Source organism: Lynx rufus, unplaced genomic scaffold (genome assembly GCF_022079265.1).
Source record: "Lynx rufus isolate CCGP_SWC_20201006 ecotype Redwood Valley unplaced genomic scaffold, mLynRuf1.p SCAF_15, whole genome shotgun sequence".
NCBI classification, from domain to species: domain Eukaryota; kingdom Metazoa; phylum Chordata; class Mammalia; order Carnivora; family Felidae; genus Lynx; species Lynx rufus.
The window spans coordinates 6,422,501-6,440,534 of NW_025814829.1; the positions used below are offsets into that span (position 1 = coordinate 6,422,501).

The following is an 18,034-nucleotide window of genomic DNA, read 5'->3' on the forward strand; positions in this document are numbered from 1 at the left end:
TGCTGTAACTGTAAAAACAGTGGTAGCGTTCTCCACCACTGGGTTGTGGTCATTACGAACACATACAGACTAGAGGAGAATAGTCTGACACTGGAGAGGTGTTGTGTTTTGGTCTTTAGGGGGGCTGCAGTGGTGTGCAGATGAACCACAGGTGGGGTAGCTGAGAGTAAAGCACAGCAACAGCCACCACGGGCACCGAATGCCGGCCTGGAGGCCAGCTGGCTGTTAGTGCGTCCAGCAGAAAACGAAAAACTTCGGGGTGCTTTTATCTCCATAAGTCTGTCAGCTCGTTGAGAGTAGGTTCTTATTTTTGGCAGAAGAGAGGGAAGGGTTTCTGTAATCAGAAAGATTTGGCACCAGCGTGGACAAAGCTCTTTTAAGGATGGGAGAAGCCTCTTCAGCTTTCTGTGATTCTGAGATGTCCGCTATTATAAGGGCTCAGTGAAGAAAGCATGTTCTAATACCCTTTATCAGCAGTAGCCACCATGTTCAGGAAAGGATACATTTGTGACATGGGTGGGCTTAGGAACTTTAAGGATAGCTTCCGTTAGAGGACAAATCTCTTTCTTCTGTAGGTATTTCATGCCTACGTGAGTCAGCTTGGCTGCTGTAACAGAATACTACAGACTTGGGGTCTTAACAGAAATCTATTTTCTCACAGTTCTTTTTTTTTTTTTAATTTTTTTTTAATGTTTGTTTATTTATTTTTTTTTTCAACGTTTATTTATTTTTGGGACAGAGAGAGACAGAGCATGAACGGGGGAGGGGCAGAGAGAGAGGGAGACACAGAATCGGAAACAGGCTCCAGGCTCTGAGCCATCAGCCCAGAGCCTGACGCGGGGCTCGAACTCACGGAGCGCGAGATCGTGACCTGGCTGAAGTCGGACGCTTAACCGACTGCGCCACCCAGGCGCCCCAATGTTTGTTTATTTTTGAGACAGAGAGAGACAGAGCATGAATGGGGGAGGGTCAGAGAGAGAGGGAGACACAGAATCTGAAACAGGCTCCAGGCTCCGAGCTGTCAGCCCAGAGCCCGACGCGGGGCTCGAACTCACGGACCACGAGATCATGACCTGAGCCGAAGTCGGACGCTTAACCAACTGAGCCACCCAGGTGCCCCTATTTTCTCACAGTTCTGAAAGCTAGAAGTTCAAGTTCAAGGGGCTGTCAGAGTTGGCTTCTGGTGAGACCCCTTTTCCTGGCTTGCACACAGCCACCTTCTCACTGTGTCCTTACGTGGCCTTTCCTCTGTGTGCAAAGAGAGAGCAGTGAGTCATGGTGTTCCTTCCTCTTATAAGGATAACCAGTCTGTCAGATTAAGGCTCTGCCCTTCTGACCTCACTTAACCTTAGTTACCCCCTTAAAGGCCCCATCTCCAGATAACAGTCCCATCAGGGATTAGGGCTTCAACGTGGGAATTTTGAGAGGACACAATTGAGTCTATAAAAATGCCCCAAATAACTCTTTGTGTACAAGTGCAAAAAATAAGCTTAAGGGATTCCTACTTGCCCAAAGTAAAAGAAGATAGTTATACTATAACACCTACCGGTGAATGATCCTCTGATAGTAAATAGCTTTGCTGTATTTTCTACAGTGTGGTTACAAGGGCTTTTAGTTTAGATTATAATTTGTTTGCTTTGGGAAAGAAGTGATCAGGGAGGGTATTTTGCTCAGCCTCATGCAGTAATAGAAATGGAGGCAGTTAAGGAAGAAGCTGGACAAGGTTTAATTTTAAGGCAGATTTAATAAGCTTTCCTTCATTGGTGTATTAAGTCCAAACGGTAGGAAATAGAGAATCCAGGATTTGCAGGGCAATGGTTTCAGGAAGCACAGAAGCTTCTGGGTTGAGGCCTTCAGTTAAGGTAGGACGCGTGGAAAATTTCCATTCAGAAGACACTTTGGAATGTGTTTTGTCTGTTTTACAGAAAGTGGTGTAGTACAGTTTACAATTTGATTTAGCAGATTAACAAGAAATGAATGCATGCTGGCCAGAGAGAGGGCCCCAGAGAAATGTTTGTTTATAGACTGAGAAATTGGATATAGCATGACCTGATTAGAGATTCTTAGAACATTAATAATCTGGGATAATACTGGAAAATATTTTGCCTTATTTTAGTGTCATTAGACTCTGGAGTCACCCACCGCATAAGAGACCTAAGCACCAGATTGGCCACAGGCAGAGGAGAGCACCCAAGTTATACCAAGGTTATGTTTTAGGTTCTTTTACAAAAGGGGAAATGGCTACAGAGGTCCTCCTTACTAGGGTGGGCTCTCATTGAGATTTTGGTGTTTGACTCTTAGAAACACTCATTTTGCCAATGACCTTCCTGTTAACATTACTACATGCTGGGTCTAGCCTAGTGATTCTCAATTGGAGGTGATTTTGTCCCCTTGGGAGATATTTGGCACTGTCGAGAGAAATTTTAGGTTGTCACAACTTGGGGGAAGGTGCATCTAAGGGGGTAGAGGACAGGGACGCTGCTAAACACCTTACAGTACACAGGACAGCATTCTAAAAGAATTTTCTAGCCCAAAATGTCAGTTGTCCTAAAGTTCAAAAACCTGGGTCTAGCTCATGGCTTTCAGTGTAACTCAGTCCTTCTTTCTGCTATCCTCCTGCCTGTTTCTAAAATCCCTTGGCCTCTTTGGGGGCTTCAGAACTTTTGACCTATATGGACATTGATTTGTTTTTAATAGATTCTGGTGAGTTGGTCTGTTAGTGTGAAAAGGGCAGCTAAAAGATTGTTTGCCAGTAATGAAAAGTGAACATAAAGTTGTTCCTCAGTCTTTGGCCACAGGTCAACAAGTAGTCCAGGCTCTGTCTTGGTGGCCTTATTTATGCCTAAATGTTTGAAGGAGAGCTGCCTTTAGTTTCCCCGTCACAGCAGCCACCACTTTTTCCTGCTCTTGCTTATCGTTGGTTAATTTCATTTCAAATCTGTACTCCTCAGGCGTTCCTGTAGGGTAGCTTGTACATTTTGGCTTAGTGATGGGCCCGTGGTCCTCAGCTGGGGAGGATGGGACAGCCATCTGCCTGGGCAGTGGGGGGGGAGTGGTCAGGAAACATGACTGTTGCTCAAACACACGTTCAGTGAGGCCTCCAGATTTGAGCCGCATCTTTGCCCTCCTTTCCCGAGGGACCTGGTACCGGTTCCTAAGCCTGTGATCAGTTCTAGGGACTGTGAAATCTGTTGGCACCTGCCCTTCTGCTTTCTAGTGGCTTTTCTCCTCTCATTCTTTTTTCCCTTCCTGGTCTTTACCTTTAAGCAAACTCTGTAACTGCTGTTTTTAGTAGGGTTGAGGGCACTGGGGAGAGTAAGGGGAAAATTCATGTATTTATCCCTCTCTCTTTTTTAAAAAAGTTCTTTTATTTATTTTGAGAGAGAGTACACATGGAGGAGGGGCAGAGAAGAGAATCCCAAGCAGGTTCCGTACTGTCAGTGCAGAGCCTGATGGGGGACTGGAACTCACAAACCATGAAATCATGACTTGAGCTGAAATCAAGTCAATCGCTCAACTAACTGAGCCACCCAGGCGCCCCTTGTTTATTTCTCTCTTACCGGAAAGTCCTTGTGGGTTTCATGTTCTACCTCTTTGTTTTTCTGGTTAATATAATTTGGAGGTTTTTTCATATCTGCAGATATAAATCATCTAGTTCTTTTAAAGGAATGCTGAATATCTCATTGTGTAGACGTACTGAGATTTATTTAACCATACTCCTGTTGAGGGATATTTAGTTTTTGTTTGTTCTTTGGTTTTTTTGTTTTTTTTCCTATCACAAGCAAATGCTAATCACCTTTGTATCTGCCTTACATCTTGAAGTTTTTTTTTAAAGTTTAAAATATGTGCACACTTGAGAAAGAGTGCAGATCTGACCAGCTCGTTTCACTGCTTAGAAACTCCTTCAGTGACCGCCCGTGTCCTCAAGATCAAGTGTAAGTACCTCAGCACAGTAGACGGAAGTTCTTCATCACCTGCCTGCTGCTGCAGTGGACCCTCTTACCTCACACTGTTGGACTTGTCCGTGACAGCAGCCCCTTGCTGGCTCTGTTGCCTGTAGGCCTTCAAATATATTGAATTCATGGTTTTCTAGAGAACTAGGGCGCAGAAATAGTCTAGGAACGTCCACCTTCTCTTCCTCTCTCCTGCCGCCCCCAACCTGGCTACCTTCTACTCTCTCTGCAGGATTTAGCTTAGGAGTTATTTCCATTAGGAGGGTTTTTGTGTTGTTGTTGACACTCCACCCTGCCAGCCCCAGTCTGGTCTGGTGATCCTCCCATGCCCCCTTGTCCGACTACTGTGTACTTGTCCCTCTGTCTTCCCCAGAGGAGTGAAGAACGTGAAGCCCGAGAATTCTCTTTGCTCTTGTCTTTCTGTCCTAATACAGCACTGGCACGTGGAAGTGGGCAGCCCTTCCTGTAGTGTGTTGTGTGGGATAGATCAAGGCAGGGAGAAAGGTGCAAGACATTGAGGATCTGGACATCCTCAGGGGTTCTGACCCATAGACTGTTGCCTCGTTCTTCCCCCTTATCTGGACTATTCGTCCAGTCCCCGATTTTAGAGGTAGGGAACCAGACCTGTTCGGTAAAGTGTCCAAGGACTGTATGAATGTGTATTACTTTAAATTTATTACCTGTGGCATTCGTGTGGTTAGTGACAATCCATTTATTCTTTCCAAGCCTTGGTTTCCTTTTCTGGACAATGAGGATTTTGAGTCACATAGTCTCTATTGCTCCTTCTCTTTCTTTATACAATTGTGTAATCCCGTCAGCCGGCCGGGAGAGATTATGGCACATGGGTGAGGGAGGGTGTTGATCCCATGGTAATTAAAAAAAAAAAAAACAACTTTACAGTGTGTTTCTTATTCAGCTAAATCAGTGGTTCATAACATTTTGCTCTGCAGGGGACATTCGGCAGGGTTTAGTTGTCCCAACTGGGAAATGCTGTGGGTATTTGGTGGGTAGAGGCTAGTGGTGCTGCTCAGTATCTGCAGTGCGCAGAACGGCCCCTCCAGTAAAGAAGTTCCAGCCCGAAGTGTCAGAGTTGCTGAGGCTGAGAAGCCCCGAGTGAGCTGTTAAACCACCCAGTAAGGTTTGAGTACTTTCAAGGCAAAGCTTAATTTCATACTTCTTAGCATTTATTGCAGCGTTCGTGAACTTTTTAATTTGATAAAGACTCTCAATATGTCCATTCATTCAATGTTTAATTACATTGAATGGGACGGGACTATTTCTTGGCTCTCTTTAAAAAGAGACTAGTTGAACAAGATTATTAAATACGTGACAAGCCTTTGCAAAAAAGGTCACCGTAGTCAACCAAGTGGCTGAATTGGATTAGGTTCGACCTCACTTGATCCACGTCCCTCCTTCTTTACTTCTTCCATCACTGAGGGGTACTTGCCTCTTAGCCAGCAAGTGGGGTAGAGCTTCTCTTCATCCCTTTAGTTCTGGACACAGCGTCAGTCATTCTGCCTGGTCACTCCCAGTGTCAACAGCGAGGAGAGCAGCGGAGCAGGCAGGAATCAAAGGTGCTGTTGCAGATGTGCTTAGAGGGGACCAGCTTCCCTCGGCAGTGTTGTGTGGGAGCGGCACAGGGGAACTCCGAAGCCTGGGTTCCTATCTCTGCCCCAACTGTGTGACCCGGGAAGGGGGGTTATCTTGATAAGTATCTGTTTCTCCGTCTCAAAACTGGGGTACCACCATACCTTCATAGAGTTACTGTGAGAATTAAGATTTACGTGTAAAGCATTTAACCCAGATTCTGGCACATAGTGAGTGAGTGGCAAATGTTGCAGTGAACATCTTCCAAATCACCAGGACCATGGCTGCTCTCTTCCCTGGAGTTAAGTGACCGAACCTAAAGTCACATCAGTGCCAAACACTTCTTGATAGGCCTGCTGTCCTCTACTCACGATGGTGTGGAAAGATTTCTTTATTGTGGGAAGAGATGTCACGGTACTGTGACCTGATTTCGACACGCCACATTGCTTGGGTACCAGTAGCAGACATTGTAGAACAATTTAGGACATGTACTTTTCCATCCTTCAGTTCTGTATTTGCCTTTGTAGATAGCATGTTCATTGTTGATGCGCCATCCTGATTTACCTGGAGATTTGTTTTTTCTTTTTGAGGTTGAGGGTTTATTGAAAGAAATTTGATTTACATGAGGTTTCTTCTCCCGCCCTCCTGGTGGCTTTCAGTTTTTAGACTTACTTCCTAATATTCTGGCACAGTTTACACTGTTTGGCAAAATAAATAGCTAATTAGGCTTATAGAGAAACACCTAGTTATGAAGAAACAATGCATCTTTACCTCTGTTGGTAATTTTAAGGATATGATTTATTTTTGGTTACTGTCCTTAGAGGCTTTTAGTCTTCAGTCTGCTAACCTCGAATACTGTGTCTTAGGGACAAAGAATGTCTTTGTGTCTTTGGGATTACACATGACCAGGAGCTTGTGGTTCTGTAGGTCGAGATGCTCCCCCATGTTCCCCCCGCCCCGTGTGACTGCACATCCAGAAGCCACTGAGCTTGTACTAAGAGCTCACTGCCGTGCATTTCATGACAAGCTAGTATTATGCCCAAGCAGCAAGACTTGAGATCTAGACTTTTAGGGCATATCAAACCCTAATGATGATAACGTTATGTAATATAATCATACGGTAGTATTTTCTAACCTGTTTTTAGAATGTAGAACTCCTGCTTGTACATGCCCCCCTCTGCCCTGACAAACAGGGCAGATCTGTGTCATAAGGAAAGATGGAGAGGTAAAGAGGACCTAGAAAAGAAAATGCAGTGAACAGTGACAGAGCTTGGTGTTCTCCCTCTTGGAGTAAAACCTGAAAATGTTTGAAATGCCGGAAACTAGACTGCTAATTCACGTGAAGTTTCTTTTTCTGGCTTCATATTACTAGATAGGCACATTTATGAGATGGCGAAGCAGGGTTAGGCAGGTAACCAGTGGAGTAGTTTCTCTGAATTTGTTTCCAAGTAAGTGGTATGTTTCCCAAACTTTCATCTTGGTTAGTTCTTGCAGGGCAGAATTCATGCTTGCTTCTGGGATCGCTTGTCCATTTGCTGGGATGGTGGCGGACAGAGCTGAGCTCTAGGCTCAACTAAGAGGGTAGGGTAGTACTTTGTCCCTTTTTACATCTTTCTAACTTGTGTTTTCCACGGGTATGGTATATCAGCCAGAATCTTGAGCTATTTAAGGGAAAACATTACTGAGGATACTATTACTTAAGGATGCTAGCTTTGAATCGGTTGTTTGTTGATGTAGAGTTTCATGTGTAAGAGTGATTTCTGGGTTATTCCATTATCTTTATGAATATAAGAAAGGAGGCATGGGAATGCCGTTATCCACTTGTCTGTGTGTCAGTGGGCTGTGTGACGTGTGGACTTGAGGAGTCCTATCAGGCACAGGCTTGGCCAATTAGAAGGCTTGGAGTCTAGTGTGGGACAAGTACCATCACAGAATAAACAGGTAGCAGAGAATAGCAGAGAATAAATAGGTAGCAGTAAGTTTGAGAGAAGGTAATAGAACAGGATGGAGGGAAAGGACCTGGCACTGGCCACAGAAAGACAGAAATGAGAGGGGAAGTAGTTTTGAAGGAAGGCCTAGAGAGATATCTCTAGGGTATACTGGCTCACATGTTCAAGTAGTGCCCTGCGGTTCCAAATCGGTTCAAAAACTGTGGGAAGGTTGGCCTGGGATAAAGCGATAAGTAGTAGTAATGGTTTGAGAAAAGGCTTTCGTCGACTAGGAGAGTAGAGTCAGATCCCAGGGGAAGACCCATCTTCTTGGAGGGCCGTTAACAGCTGTACCCCAGGATGACCGGGCAGGGTGATGAAATGGGAAGACCACCTGAATTAAATGTCAGGAGGCATGGGTTCTAGTTTGGGCTCCGACATGGATTCTGTTCCTCCCTGAGACTCTGTTTTCTTTATTATAAAATGAGGTTTTGAATCAATTAGCTTTTAAATCCTTCCATCTTTGAATTTCTTTTACTCTGTCTTTTCAGCAAATATAAACACGTAGGTCTAATCCTTGTTAGTGGCATTATTTTGAAAACCTAGGACAGAAACATAGAAATGATGTGCTTTTGGGGCTCCTGGGTGGCTCAGTCAGTTAAGCGGCCGACTCTTGATTTCGCCTCAGGTCATGATCTCCTGGTTTGTGAGAGAGAGTCCCATGTTGGCCTCTGACAGCATGGACCCTACTTAGGATTCTCTCTCTCCCCCTCTTTCTGCCCCTCCCCCACTTATTCTCATTCTCTCTCTCTCTCTCAAAACAAATAAACATGAAAAAGAAATAATGTGCTTTTTAAAAAAAATGTTTGTTTATTTATTTTGGGAGAGAGAGAGTGCACGCATATGCACACACCCCAGGGAGGGGCAGAAAGAGAGAAAGAGAATCTGAAGCGGGCTCTAAGCTGTTAGCACAGAGCCCAACGTGGGGCTCAGTCTCCTGAACTGTGAGATCATAACTTGAGCTGAAGTCAAGAGTTGAACACTTAACCGACTGAGCCACCTAGGCGCCTCTAATGTGTCTTAGTGCAAAGTAACTTTTAGAAGATTTTCAGGATCTGTTGTTTGAACCTCATTTTGGGAGTGTAATAAAAGGAAGAAACCTGTTTGTATAGAATTTGCTAAGATTAGGACTGTATCACATCTCTGGAACGATGTTTTGATTCTTTTTTATTGCACTAAGATGGAAATTTTAAAGTCAGAGTTTTAGGCATCCCTGACTTCTTATCACAGTACTTAAACATCCCCGTGTGACTCACCCTGCTTCTAGCGGCCTGGCTGAAGGTGAGATGCTCCATCACTTGAAAAGTCCTGCACCTCGAAGTTGGTACAGTTGGAATCTCAGTTGTTGGGGAGGGAACCCCAGGGCAGGGTTGTCTTCAGCTACAGCTGAGCTGCTCTGAGGAGTCCTGGGTGTGCGCTGCCTAAACAGAGACTGTACTCTACAGCAGCAATTGTGGGCCCAGAGAGAGGCACACTACAACTAGCCTTTACTATGTTACTTTCATCTTTAGGGGATGAATTTTCTCCCTAATTTACATATAGGAAAGTACACATTAAGAACACCAAACTGGGGGCGCCTGGGTGGCGCAGTCGGTTGGGCGTCCGACTTCAGCCAGGTCACGATCTCGCGGTCCGGGAGTTCGAGCCCCGCGTCGGGCTCTGGGCTGATGGCTCAGAGCCTGGAGCCTGTTTCCGATTCTGTGTCTCCCTCTCTCTCTGCCCCTCCCCCGTTCATGCTCTGTCTCTCTCTGTCCCAAAAATAAATAAACGTTGGAAAAAAAAAAAAATTTAAAAAAGAACACCAAACTGGGTAGCAGAATTCCTTAGAAAAGTAGAACTTTAATAAAACAAGGAATTTTTCCAGAAATCTACATGATTCCTATTTGCTAAGTTTAAAAAAAGTATAAATGTGTAGATTAAGAAGAAAGAACGAACAGCCTACGTGTCATCCCCTCTCTCCCCATGTCCTGCTGTTTAGTTCAGTCTAAGAGCCACTGGGTGGGTTTGAGTAAAGCTTTGAAAGCTTAGAAACCAAAAAGAATAGATCGAAAATTTAGCTGCATAACATTAAAAAATGTCTACATAGAACACATTAAACTACCATATTGACTGGGAAAAACTATTACAACTCTTATGTTCAAAAGGCCAGTTTTGGGGCGCCTGGGTGGCTCAGTCGGTTAAGCGTCCGACTTCAGCTCAGGTCACGATCTCGCGGTCCGTGAGTTCAAGCCCCGCGTCGGGCTCTGGGCTGACGGCTCAGAGCCTGGAGCCTGCTTCCGATTCTGTGTCTCCCTCTCTCTCTGCCCCTCCCCCGTTCATGCTCTGTCTCTCTCTGTCTCAAAAATAAATAAAGGTTAAAAAAAAAATTAAAAAAAAAGGCCAGTTTTCTTTGTATGTAAACAATATATACAAATAAATGAGAAAAGGAGTAGCAACCCATCAGGAAATGTGTAAAGGAAAGGAACAGATCATTCATAGAGAAGACTTTTAAGCATATGAGAAAATGACTGTTCTCATTAATAAGAAGGCAGTATACTGAGGTAGCATTTGTCGTCTGTTGCATTGACGGAGATCCAGAGTTAAAGCATCTTTTGAAAAGTCTGTGGGGAAGCAAGCACTTTCAAAACTTGCTGGTCAGATTATAAATTAATACTACCTCTGTGGAACACAATTTAGATAGCAAATTTACTAATACATATTACCTTTGACCTGGCAATTTCACTTCTAGGAATTTATCCTGCTAATATGCTCCCACACAAACTGACAAGTGTATGAAGTTATTCGCTGTATCATCATTTGTAGCAGCAGAAGAGTGTAGACATCACAGATGCCCATTAATAGGGGACTGGTGAAACAAATCATGGTGTATCTCTACAGTGGAGTATTATGCAACCTTAAGAAAAACTTCGTGGGGAATGAAGTCTCAGGCATATGTTAAGAGGAAAAAAGTAAAGTATAGAGGACTGTGTGTGTAGTGTGCTACTATCTGTGTAAGAGAAGGAGAGTAATGTATTTGCTTGTATGTGCATAAAGCGTACCTGGAAATACACCCTCACTGCACTGGTTGTCTCCAGAGTAAATAGGAAGCTAGAGTTCTAGAGTGTATGAGAGAGACCATCTTAGAGAGAAGACCATTTTAGATCCTTCGAATTCTTAACCATGGGGATTTTCCTCTTTTTAATTATTTTTTAAGTAATTTGTCAATAAAAAATGAAAACATCTTTCAATTCAAATGAAGAAAAAAGTATCAAATTTATCCAGTACATTTACAGACCCTACAACATAAACAGCAGAGAATTTTTTCCTTGCCGTGTAGCTGCAGATACCTTAGCTGTCTGTCTGGAATTGGATTATTCACTAAAGCTTCTAACAGTGAGTCATTCTTGGAATGATCTCTGTATGACATTCTTTTAATGTCTTACTAGTTTATATGTGCTTATGTTAAAACTTTCTGCATTAATATTCAAAACAGATTTGTTTGTAGTGGATATTTTATTTATTGGTCATCTTTGACGTGTTTTGATAAGGAATATTATTGAGACTTTTAAAAAGAAATAGGAAGATTTCTTTATCCCTTTTTCTTCCCCCTTGTTCCTCAAGGCAGATAAGTCGAGATGCAGTACTCTCAATATTTTTACATACACTGTAATTGAAGTTTTACCCACAGGAAGAAGAAGGAAATACTTGCAAAGCACAAAAAACTTCCTGGCTGCAAGACTGTGTTTTATCCTTATCTCCGACCAATGATCTTATGGTTATAGCTCGAGAGCAAAAAGCTGTTTTTCTAGTGCGTAAGTACTCTTATTATTTTTAGTGCCTTTTATTTTGATGCATAGAATAGGACGGGAATGGGTTAGCTAGGAAGAAAAAATGTTACTTACATCGTATGCATTATATGGTGGCGTTCTACAGTGTACTTTCATGTTTTGTATAACACTTATTTTCAGTGTTTTTGTACCTCTCATTCTCTTTCCTTCCTTCGATTCTGTTTGTTTCCTCTGCTTTTCTTTCTTGGCTGCAGATACTTTAGCTGTGGTTATGTGGCTCTTCAGAGGCAGAACTGGGCATTGCCCGGTTCTTGGAAGGGGCGGGCAGAGCTAAAGAGGCCGCTGGCCCCTTCTTAGTCATAATGTGAATGGAGGTGATTTTCAACCACATTTTGAAAACTCATAGGACTCTAGTTTCTCACTGTGGGCATAAATTTTCAGTTCATAATTTTTGCTGAAGACTAAAATGAATGTTGACATAAAATATGGAAAACCTCACTGATCAAAATCAGATCATACATTATTAAACGGCTGTGGAATGGTCTTCAAAGTAGATTTATCCTTCTGTAGCATAAGCCTTTTTCTTTTTTTAATATTTCTTTCTTTAGAGAGTGAGAGAGAGTGGGGAGGGACGGAGAGAGAAGGAGAGAGAGAATCCTAGGCAGGCTCTGTGATGTCAGTTCAGAGGGCTCCGTCTCACGGTTCGTGAGACCCGGGCCGAAATCAAGAGTTGGATGCTTAACCGATTGAGCCACCCAGGCGCCCCTGTAGCATAAATCTAATAGAAAAGTCTTCTTTGTCATCTGAAGATAAAAGTCATTGCATAAATACAACAGATGGGGTGGTACATAAGAATAGTAACTTTATTCTGCAAGAACTGCGACATCAGATGGATTTAATTGGAGGAGGGGAGAGACTACGGGCCAGGAGACTAGGTTGAGTTTTATAAAAATCTTATAAAATTTTTTAAATATTTACCTATAGAGACCCAAACCCACTAATATAGAACAATTACATTCTGTACTTATTCTAAAGGGAAACTGTGAAATTTATAAATTACTGTTTTAGTATGCTATAAAGTTATTTTATATGACAATTTTTTCAGCAAAATGGAAATACAGTGATAAAGGAAAGGAAGAAATGCAATTTGCTGCTGGCTGGAGTGGTTCTTTAAATGTCGAAGAAGGGTAGGTAACAGTTAACGTTTTGTTTCTCAGCTTGTTTTAAATGTATGTATGAAATTATTTGACTTGTAGAGCAAGAAGTTTCATCACTGGAGTATTTAGTGAATGTATATTTATCCCAACTTAGAGGTTGTGGAGCGTGATTTGGTCAGCAAATTTAAATTTTACTCACGTGATTACTTTTTTAAAAAAACTAGTTTGCAGAGGATTTAAAGAGAAGCTCAGAGAGAATCCCATACTTTCTACATTTTGTTGTTTCCTGTGTTCATTACTGATTTTATTCAGCCAAAAAGTCCAGGGCAGTCATTGTTTTCTCTGCTTTGGTAGCATTGGCCTTGTACTTAAAGGGGACAGTGCTACATTAATTCTTAAAACTCATAAATACTTCAGAAAGGCAAGTTGGTAAATTCAAGTTTCCCAATGACCCAATAAGAGTGATTCTCTAGCCTGATTATTTTGTGGAGCTGCTAACCTGGAACCTGGTGCCAAAAACTGTTTTCACTTAAATTTTTATGACAAAGCTGTCTGATGAGGATGAGTAAGATACTTCAGACTTTGGATTCAGGTAAAAGACAACAGCCAAGTGGAAGTCCATAATACGTGTTGGCACGTTGTAGTTACTCACCGGAATGTTCTCTACTCTTATCAAAATAAATGATAATATTTCACCTCAAGCTGTGTAGTCTAAGAATTTGAAGACATTTAATTTCTGTCAGCAGTGCAAAGCAAACACAGTGGTTCAGTTACAACAAACAAAAAGATTTTGTTCAGTGGTTGCATAATACAATGTATGGGGCAAGAGTGTTCACAGCTTCTTTAATAAGCTGGTGATGGGCCTGAGGGTTGACACTAAAATCAGGAGGAAAAAAAAATAAAATAAATAAAATAAAATCAGTCAGGAGGAGTATTTTATTTCATTTCATTTCATTTCATTTCATTTCATTTCATTTCATTTCATTTCATTCCATTTCATTTATTAAATGTTTATTTATTTTTGATAGAGAGGGAAACCGCAAGCTGGGGAGGGGCAGAGAGAGAGGGAGACACAGAATCTGAAGCAGGCTCCAGGCTCCGAGCTGTCAGTGCAGAGCCTGATGCAGGGCTTGAACTCACGAACTGTGAGGTCATGACCTGAGCCGAAGTCGGACGCTCAACTGACTGAGCCATCCACACGTCCCAAGAAGGAGTTATTTTAATTTGGGGGCTTAGTCTCTGAGCTCCTGAAAGATTTTTCTTTTCTTTTTTTTTTTTTTTTTAACAAGAGATTTATTTATTTTTTATTTATTTTTTAATGTTTTATTTATTTTTGAGACAGGGAGAGACAGAGCATGAACAGGGGAGGGTCAGAGAGAGGGAGACACAGAATCTGAAACAGGCTCCAGGCTCTGAGCTGTCAGCACAGAGCCCGACGCGGGGCTCGAACTCACAGACGGCGAGATCATGACCTGAGCTGAAGTTGGCCGCTTAACCGACTGAGCCACCCAGGCGCCCCCTGAAAGATTTTTCAAGTCCACATATCACATTAAAAAAGAATCTTTTAGGGACACTCAACCTAGCATGTTCTTCGAAATGGATTATCAGGGGCAGTTTCTGCAAAATATCAAGGAGGAAGCCAACCAGGTGAAATGTAGTTAATCCCTAGAATAACATAGCCACCGAAGTGGGGTTTGCCTGTGATGTGACCGACGTGCCTCCCGTGCTGTGCCACATGCGTAGCTGACGCGGAGGAGAGGGGGCCGGTAGGAAATGACCGCCCCCAATGACCTGCTGTTCCTCAGTTCTGTGTATAATCCGTGCGCGCAGTAAAGTTTTGCTTTCTCTTGTGCTTTTCGTGACGGTACAGAGTGAAGAATAGTGTTTTCATTAACCTCAAGTGAATGTGACCTTACCTTTTACGCGAATGATTTTTATGATTCTCCTTATGTGGAATTTTACTGTATTTTTACTTCCGCAATGAAGAAAACTGGTTCACAGGGCACAGCTTCCATTGGTTGCCCTTTAACATTGAAGTAGAGGGAAATAAAAGTACTTGCTAAATTCATTAGATAAACATACGATTTCGTTTTTGTTTTTAGAGAATGTGTAACCAGTGCTCTGTGTATCCCACTAGCAAGCCAAAAGAGGTAAGGATAAAGAAATTATTTGTTTTCTCTGCTTTGCTTTATGAGCAAAATTATAACAAAAATTACAAATTTTGTCTGTGACAGGAGTTCCACCGGGCGTCCTGACTGGACCTGCATCGTGGTGGGCTTTACTTCAGGTTACGTACGCTTCTACACGGAGGTGAGCTGAGTGTTCAGCAGTTAGAAAGCACCGCTCGACGGGAATATCTAGTTAGGTGTCCCCATTATACTCATTTGTGACTCACTGCCTGCTGCTTGGGGATGTGTAGTTGCTACTTCCTGTGGAGGGTGGGTGTGGAAGCAGGGACAGGGGAAGTCATGGTGGAAAGTTCTGGTAGAACCTGTTGAGAAGAGAAGCTGTGTTCTTCTGAAAGAGAGTGCCTGATATCCGTGGAAAACTGGTGGGGAAACGACAGTCTCTGCCTGGCCATACATGTTCGGGTCCATTCGTAAGGAAACGAGCAGAGCCCTCCTCTTTGCTTCCTTCTAGAACGGCGTGCTCCTGCTCGCACAGCTTTTGAATGAGGACTCTGTGCTCCAGCTTAAGTGCAGGACCTATGAAATCCCACGGCATCCTGGCGTGACCGAACAGGTAGTGTAGAAGACTGTGTTCAAAGTAACAGTGCCTTTACCTTGAAGTATTTTTTTTGTCTTTTTTGGGAAACTTAAAGGTATCTTGTGGCACAGTTAGCTGTGCTGGCATATTCTGGAAATATAACCTGTTTATGACTGAGTACAGAATCCCATTCTTGCTTTTACTTATTTAATGAAATATCCTATGTTTTATTATATAGTAAAATAAAAGACTGTAGTCAGAGAACCTTAAAAGGGTTTCTTATTTTCAGAATTTAATAGTGACTTAAGGTAGACATATGGCATATATCTTTTTTATTTGGATTTAGCTGTCAAAATTGTACACAATAAAAGAAAAAAGTTCTGACCTATTATTAATACTACTATATTGTACTACCTATTTCTCAGGGGGTGAAGTTTTTATTTATAGTGGGAAATACATTCACTGAACTGAAGATTTTGATAGAAAATAATATTTCATATCTAAGACTCTCCAAATGTACAGTTTTCACTGCTTCCCAGGTGGTGTGAGAATTTGCCTCAGTCAAAAATTAATTGTAGAGCCATGTAAACTAATACGCTCTTGTTTGACTCACAATGTACATAGTCAAAACTATGTAAATATGCCTTCCTCCTTTTTACTATCCTGCTTCCAAAAGGTTTCACATGAACAGATGTGTGTATTGTGTACCTGTGTAGACTTAAATTGTATGAGAGGTGGCCTGGTGACTGGAGCTGTAGAAGAAACTTAATCTAGTAAGAGAGACTAGATTAATTCGTATTAATGCCTTTGAGCGAATTAAGCATCAATGCAAAGCAGTACCTAGTGATTTGCCATTTTATGTGGCCAGAATACATTCTGTACAAGTTTGGAGAAAGGGGCGCTCAATTAGAACGAGGACAATAAAAGAAACTTTCATTGAGGAGGTGAGATTTGAATTAAGCTGTGAAGAATGGTTATAGAATCTAATTAGTTAATGGTAGAAGAAGGGAAAGTATTTTAGGTAATCAGGAGAAAAATAAAGGGAGATTCAAATGTAGGACAGTGCATGAGACAACAAAGAAACCTATGATAGAAAATATTGAGAAACTGTCGAATAGGCAGAGTGGCCAGTTTTTTTCATAAATTTGAAAACCAAGTAAAAATCATAATGATTCAGGAGATGAGCAAAGCTACAAGGATTTATGAGAAAGAAGTGATATATCAAAGGGATACTGAAGGAATCTCTCCTCAGGAGGAATTGGAGTTGAGAGAGTCTGGAATCAAGGAGGCTAGTTAACTGATTTTTTGAAGTTCTCTGTAATAGACGTGCAGTGTTGGGATGGGACTCTCTAATGGCCGCAAGAAGAGAAAAATGACCAGTACAAGAATCATTTAAAGGAACAATCGACAGGATTTGGTTATTGTCTAGAGATGTAGACGAGTCAAGAGGAAAATGAGTGGTCTCTAAGATACCCACGCTGAAGAGTGCCATTGACAAAGTAGGAAGATGGGACTGCTTTGGCAGTGAGTAAAGGTTGTTAAGTTTGGTTTTAGATATGTTGAGTTTGAGGCGATGGTAGGAAATGAAATGAAATAAAATGAAAATACTAGTATGGCTTGCCATACAGAATTTCTGTACAGGCGCAAAGACTAGATTGAAGAAGTTGGTTTAAGTTATAGATAATGAATTCTTCCAGGTATAGGACCTAGGAAAATAAAAGTGAAGACTGAAAATTTAAGTCTTCCTAATATTCACCACAAGAAAGTAGAAGAAAATGAAACCATTGAAGGAAACAAAGAAGGAGCTCTTGGAAATCTAAGAAGATATTGTGTTCATTGAAGATACTTCTCAAGAGCTGTTCTCTGTTTTTCTATTCTCTAGGTGGTGAAGGTTCTTTGAACATTTTAAGTTGGGTTATGTCTATACTATTTTTTAGAGTTGGTAGAAAAATATAACATTTAAATACTTGCTGTTTGCGAGTCAAGAAAATCTATTGGTTGAAAAATAATTCTTATTGAACACGGAGAGTGAAGTCTTGGTTGTTACTCTATATTCTACATAAGCATCTTTGGATCTGATATATCAATTCATATATCAAAAGTACATATTCGCTGCTTCTTGTACTCCCAGATCTATTAAGGATCATAGAGCACATTCCCTCTGATTCAATTCTCTGGGGTCAATGAGTGTAGTGGAAGTGACAGCAGGTCATTGTAGGAGAAGATTCCAAAGAGAGAAGATCTCTTTCTTGAATGTCAAAGGAACTCCTTCTGGGTCTTCTGCACAAAGATCTCTGTCATCCGGCATAATTTCTGTAGCTTTTGGACCATTGGTATTTGTATTAGTATCTCCTTCAGGAGGACTGTCTGGATTTCGAGATAACTGACTTGCTCCTCCAAGGCAGTGACAAGGCTCTTTCCCCACTGTTGTGCTCAGTGGGCCGTACAGCCTAGCCTTGTGCATCTGTCATATGAGCACCCATGCCAGCTCCCTTCCTCTGGCTCCTATCCCTCGTGGCCCATAAATCTCTTTTAAAAATGGAAACAGTCTACTGGTCCAGTAGAAAAGAGGGCAAGGCAGTTCTGAAAAGGAGAAATAAAATTTGTCGGAAAGCACATAACATTTTGAATCTAAATAATAATCTAAGAACTATAAGCAACTACATTTGGATAATTTTTCACCTTTTATATTGACAAAGATCAAGATTTACAAAACTGTTGGTTACAGTATGGAGAAACACACTCATGTATTGGTGGAAACGTAAATTGACAGGTACTTTCTTGAGGGCAGTTTAATAATATGAATGAAAATTGAGAATACTATACGCTCCAACAGACCCAGTTGAAGGAACTTATACTAAAGTAATGTGAAAAGA

General features: G+C 41.8%; 1 protein-coding gene across 5 annotated transcripts in view; it reads left to right on the forward strand.

The window, feature by feature from the left end:
- Window positions 1-18,034, forward strand: part of RAB3GAP2 (RAB3 GTPase activating non-catalytic protein subunit 2) — a 102,101-nt gene that overhangs the window by 25,584 nt on the left and 58,483 nt on the right. For 3 of the 5 annotated variants that reach the window (XR_006961544.1, XM_047076549.1, XM_047076551.1), the window contains exons 3-7: window positions 11,184-11,319; window positions 12,401-12,482; window positions 14,555-14,602; window positions 14,687-14,762; window positions 15,093-15,194. Coding sequence is in view for 4 of the 5 variants with exons in the window: in XM_047076549.1 (XP_046932505.1) it covers window positions 11,184-11,319; window positions 12,401-12,482; window positions 14,555-14,602; window positions 14,687-14,762; window positions 15,093-15,194 (444 nt within the window). In the remaining variant the exon portion in view is untranslated. The remainder of the gene's footprint in view (window positions 1-11,183; window positions 11,320-12,400; window positions 12,483-14,554; window positions 14,603-14,686; window positions 14,763-15,092; window positions 15,195-18,034) is intronic. The other 2 variants (XM_047076550.1, XM_047076552.1) reach the window with 1 other exon arrangement.